General features: G+C 42.7%; 1 protein-coding gene across 1 annotated transcript; it reads left to right on the top strand.

Moving 5' to 3' along the window:
• Positions 1-297: 297 nt before the first annotated feature.
• Positions 298-3,946, top strand: LOC121976259 (zinc finger protein CONSTANS-LIKE 15-like). The gene is made up of 4 exons (XM_042528354.1): positions 298-1,168; positions 2,595-2,822; positions 3,229-3,476; positions 3,570-3,946. The coding sequence occupies exons 1-4, from the start codon at positions 386-388 to the stop codon at positions 3,664-3,666; spliced, it is 1,356 nt and encodes a 451-aa protein (XP_042384288.1). The 5' UTR covers positions 298-385; the 3' UTR covers positions 3,667-3,946.
• The last annotated feature ends 1,769 nt before the right edge of the window (positions 3,947-5,715 follow it).

The raw sequence follows: 5,715 nt of genomic DNA, 5'->3' as shown, positions 1-5,715 counted from the left end.
AGTATGAATAAAAAAGATTAAAAATAAAATTAATTAAAAATAAAAAAATTAAAATTAATTAAAAATTAAAAATATATAAGTATGAATTAAAAAAATTAAAAAAAAATCAAAAAAAAAAAAAAGAGATAGAGGGTAGAATGGTTATTTGCAGGGGAGGGAAAAGCAATTTGCATTCACACCTCACCCCGACTGACCGCTTGAGGCGTGAGCCGCACGTGACGTCGCGTTGTTCTCCCCGGCGCGGTCGATGGGCTTCGTGTTTAAAATGCCAACTTGAGCTGCTCCTCCTCCGTGCTTGAGGGCTCTTTACGGCCGACGATCTGCTCGAGGGTTCTTCATCCCGGAGGAGATTGTTGGAGCTGGAGGTTTGGTACTTGGTACTGCCATGGCGGAGGCGAACGATGCGGCGGGGCGGCTGGCGGCGTGCGAGTATTGCGGCGAGGCGGTGGCCGTGCTTTTCTGCATCGCGGACTCAGCGAGGCTCTGCGTGGCGTGCGATCGCTTGGTGCACGTCGCGAACGCCCTGTCGCAGAAGCACTTGCGCTCTCCGATCTGCGATAACTGCGGGGCGATGCCCGCCGGCGCGTGGTACACCGCTGACGGAATCGCCCTCTGCGCGGACTGCGATTGGGAGTCCCGCGAAGGAGGAGGGGATGGAGGGGGCGTAGCGAACCATCGTCACCCGGTGGTCCAGATCGAGGGGTTTTCCGGATGCCCCTCCGCCCTCGAGCTCGCCGCCTTGTGGGGGTTCGATCTCGCCGCCAAGCATCCGGTTTATTCCCCTCCCCGACCTCTAAACCAGAATCCAGATCAGTTTCTCTTCGATTGGCCGTCTTTGGATCCAGTTCCAGCAGCCGATCTGGAGTTCAAGGACCTCTACGTGCCGCGTGCCCCCAAATTCCAGGGCGTTGGGGTTAAGCGGCAGAGGAACTCCCACAATATGCATCAGCTGTGGCAGCAGCTGATGGAGATTGCGAGGACCGACCTGGCTGCGGTGGCGGTGGGTGGTCTCAGCCCGAGCACGCCGTGTCGGACTGCTGCAAGCAGCTTCGAGGATCACCGCGAGTCGCAACCAATGCCATTCACCTCCCTGCTCATGCTTGCACCGTCAGAGCTTAAGGGGAAAGATCTGCTGTGGGACAGCGGACCACCGGACCATCCCGTTCAGGTTATTTTCTTCAATTTTATTTTCTTTATTTTAGTTGAATTAAATTTGCTTTTTTTCCCCTCCAAAACAAGTATTATTAATCTCGATCATATGAAATAACACTTCCTCAAACAATAATTTCTGAATTCTGAGAGGAATTTCCAGAGATGGAAGTGCTGCATCGATGCTCCTTTGAGCATTGTGGGTCAAAGATTGTTTTGTAGATTTTACAGTGCAAGATCTTAGTCAACATAAACAAAATCAATTAGTTTGAACAGTATGAATGAGATGGTTTCTGTGGATAAGATTCTAGTAGTCGATTCCTATTAGTTGGGACAAACAAAACTTATTGATGACGATGACGATGATTTTGACAGGTCAAAGCCCCTAAATTTATCAGATGTTTACACTCAGATCTGAATAGTTGGGCCAAACTAACCTTCTTCTAGAATTTGAACGGTTTAAAACCCTATATCTCAAAAGTATAAAAATAAAGTAGTTTACCTAACAACCGAAATTTGCGATATGCTTTTCTCTTCGCCTGAAAATAAAGTAGTTTGAGCTTGTTTCGATCCTAGATTCTATGTGATTGATAAGGATTTTGAAGCAATTTTACTTTTGTAACATTTAATTGAGCTTGTCTTTAGATACTGAATGTCAAATTTTTCTCTCGTTGTAAATTGTAAATGATTCTCAAAAGTTTACTTGTGTTGGCATAAGCATCGAAACATCACTGGTTCGATGCAGTACTAGCACAATGAAATCACAAATAGTACCCAATAAAATCAAAGATAAGCAAAATCGTGAATGTATGATCCAGTCGGCTAGCTTTGTGGTTCTTTGGTCTGGTGCTTCAGTTTTCACTGGTTTTTACACCAAAATGGTTTTTTAGCTCCATCAGGTGTCTCGGGTCATGCACGGTCACTGGACCAGTTCTTGACCTTCTTGTCCTGTTACTTTAGAACTGGACTGAATATGACGCAGTTGTCTATTCATTGCCCATACAATCCAATTGCTGATTTTGGGACCATTACAAGAGACAACTAGAATTTAGGACTCTTCTAAGTTGCATCGTCTACAGCTAATAACATGCTGTAGTTTTTATCAATGAAACACTACGATGACATTGCAGAGCACAAGTGCGGAAACTTGTTACTTGAGCTGGTTAATCCACACTGGAAGTTTTATCATTTTCATATGGGAAAGTACATTACAAGGCTGAACTGCATGGGGGCTATGAAGAAATATAATCACTTTGTTGTTTCATATATGCGCAATATAATCTTTTATGAATAGCTCGATAGTTCTTTAATTCTGTGATCCTCTGAAATTAAATGTGTCACTCCAAGTAGCATCCATGATGCTTCAATTGTTTAAATAATATGAATCTTCGAAGTTTCTTCTATGACAATTTGTCTGTTGCCTGATCTGTGTTGCTTAATCTCAGATATGGGATTTTAACCTCGGAAGGTCAAGAGACCGGAAGGAATCTAGTGCACTTGAATTGGCATACGGAACCAACAACGAGGGTTTCATGATCAAGAGTTTCGATGATCTTCTCGAGGAAAATGCATTCACTACTATGAAAATCTTGGATGACATAGGCGACCCAAGTTGTCCTTCCTCAAAAGATGACTTCTTATCATCTAATGCCCACCACATACAGTCTCATAGCGTGAGTAAACTTGCTGTCTATTTTTTTTCCTCCAATACTTTCTTAATCAATAAGCCCATATTATCTTCATTTATGTTCGTCCAGAATCCACCAGTTAATCGAGTCAAATGAACAAAAAATGAGTTGATCAAACTAGACAAGTCAATCAGTCGAAATGTCTAGTCTGGTCTATCAAAAAGAGCAAGCCAAACAAGTTGGATGCACTAATTGTGTCTCGGGGATAGAATGGTCAGACTTAGCCAACTGATTAGTTGAGTCGTGGTATTGAGTGGGTATGGTAGGGTTGAGCAAGTTGAATGAATCTGTCGGACCGAGTGGTTGGGTAGTCAGGCTAAATGAACCAGCCAGATTGAGACTCTGGCTCGATTTGAACATAATCTTTATTTCTATTTTCTTGTTTCTGCAGAACATAGCAGCAAAATGGAATCAGAATTCCATCTACCCGGCAGCTAAAGGACCAGAATCTGCAGTAAACATGTCGGCTTTAATGCTCACTTCATCGCAAGATCATGGCGGCGCCAAACAAGCTTCCTTTGGAGAACTGCCATTTAGAATCAACATGATCAAAGAGACAGACAAGCTGGACAGCGAGCTATTGACCCAAAACAGAGGCAACGCGATGATACGCTACAGGGAGAAGAAGAAAACTCGCAGGCATGCATCTAGATCTCCACATCTATACACAACTTCGTTAATTTTTATTCCTGTTTCTCACAGATCAATATATGTGACTTTGATTGTGCATAGATATGATAAACATATTCGATACGAGTCTAGAAAGGCAAGAGCCGACACAAGGAAGAGAGTGAAGGGTCGATTTGTGAAGTCCACAGGGGAGCAATAGACGTTCCAAACAGATTCAAATGGAGATCAAATCAAAAAAAATTTCAGGTAAATCAGGCTTTCACATCGAAGGTCAATTTAGTGTGTCTGCTTAGGAGAACAACAACACAAGGCGAGTGCCATGAGGTAACTCAGTTGGGGGAGATTCATAAAATTCCCATTATTTATGTACATCTTTGAGATATTTCTGCTGCATCTCTCATTGAAGTAGTTGCACGGCCTCAAAAGTGGAATCGGACTGGTTCATTAATTTAAATGTTTAAGATCGAGCATTTTTCGCAGGGTGACATTGGACAAACTCCAATCGAGGTATATATATATATATACACACGCACATATGATACGGGTTAGGATGAATAAGCCTTTTAAATTAAGTGGGAGATAAAGTTAAAGAGGAGGGGTTGATGTTCGAATCAGTTTGAGCATGAGTTTCCCTGCATGGGACTGGATGGGAAAGACCGGCTAGGCCCAGAGATGCTTAGCCTTAGTTAGACTATCACCTGTGATCGGCCGAGTGAAGGTCGATCGAGTAAGATACTCTTTGAGTACACTCGACCGAGCAATGTAGACCAAGCAGCATAAAACACTTAGCATCATACAAGGTATTCTTAATACATGACTGACTGAGATATATTCTTAAAGCATGACCGACTGGGATACGTTCAACAGAAAGTACTCTTAATGCATGACTAGTCGAGATATATTCTTAATGCATGACTGACCGAGATATATTCGACAGAAGGTACTCTTAATGCATGACCAACTAAGATATATTCAACAGAGGAAGAAGGGGGCATGCTCAAGACACGACGGGCTTAATGATCGGTCGATATATATCTAGGCTCAATGATCGACTGATATATATCTAAACAAATAAGCAGTTAACAACCTTATGACGACCTAGCAAACTTGTTAGGAAATATTCTCTTGAAGCTTCTTTGTTCGTTAAGCGGTTATAGCCATATACTCTTCTGCATATGTTATCATATCAAGGATGCAAATCATAAACGGTAAAGAGAGTATATCTGGGTAGAAAAAATATTCCTCAGAGGATTATTGCACGAAGTCCAAGTTGTACTTTTCTCATCTTCTAACAACTCTGATAAACCAGGGATCACCTCATGATCGCGGATGTTATGTGAGGTGGTATAAAAAGGGGAATCCTCTCCGCTGGCAAGGTACACAAACACGAATACTTGCATCTTTCCACTACTGTTCTTCTTCTTTCTCCACCTTCAAGTGAGAAACTGACTTGAGCGTCGAAGGGCCTAGCTAAGGATTCCCATCTCAATTTTAGGTCACTAACGCTTTGTTGGAACGTCTGAGTGTGTGCAGGATCACCGAGGAGTTCTTTTAGATCTTGAGAAGCTTGTCGTTCCTCAATTGTCGGAGTCAGTGCTCTATCTCATCGCTTTCAGACAAGATCAAATTTGATGCCGTTTGTGGGAACATTCGGCTGAATCTGAAACTTTGCGATGGAAGATGCTGGAAAATTCAATATCATAACTTTAACTCAAGAAGATCTAGAGATACTCATTAACGCCAGAGCACAAAAATTGCTTCAACAACAATAAAAAGCTAATACTGGAAGCATGCGACCACCACCAAATCCGAAAACATCAACCAACGCTCCTCAGAGGGGGGGGGGGGGGGGTGCAAGAAGAGGGGCATACTAGCTTGCTCCCTGCACCTCTCTCGCCAAATCAGCATCCTAGAGCACTTTTTTGCACACCCTTAGAATAGATGAGTCAAGGAATAATCCTCAAGAGTCTTCTGGAGAAGTGCTTGTACGAGATGGATACAAAGGCAAAGCTGTAGCTAGCGATAATTCTCCTGAGTGGATTGCTATTCCGTTCTCTCAAAGAGTATTGGACGATCCATTACCCAACCGATATCAGAACTTGAATATTGGAAAATATTTGGAAACAACTGATCCGGAAGATCATCTCCTCAAGTTTGAGCACGTCATCCTTCTTCAACAATTAACGGACTGTGTAAAATGTCGGATGTTTCTCACCACTTTCAGCGGAGCATCTCAACGATGGTTTAA

Source organism: Zingiber officinale, chromosome 4B (assembly GCF_018446385.1).
Source record: "Zingiber officinale cultivar Zhangliang chromosome 4B, Zo_v1.1, whole genome shotgun sequence".
Lineage (NCBI taxonomy): Eukaryota > Viridiplantae > Streptophyta > Magnoliopsida > Zingiberales > Zingiberaceae > Zingiber > Zingiber officinale.
The sequence above is the reverse complement of the archived record's forward strand: the minus strand, read 5'-3'. Positions and strand labels throughout refer to the sequence as shown.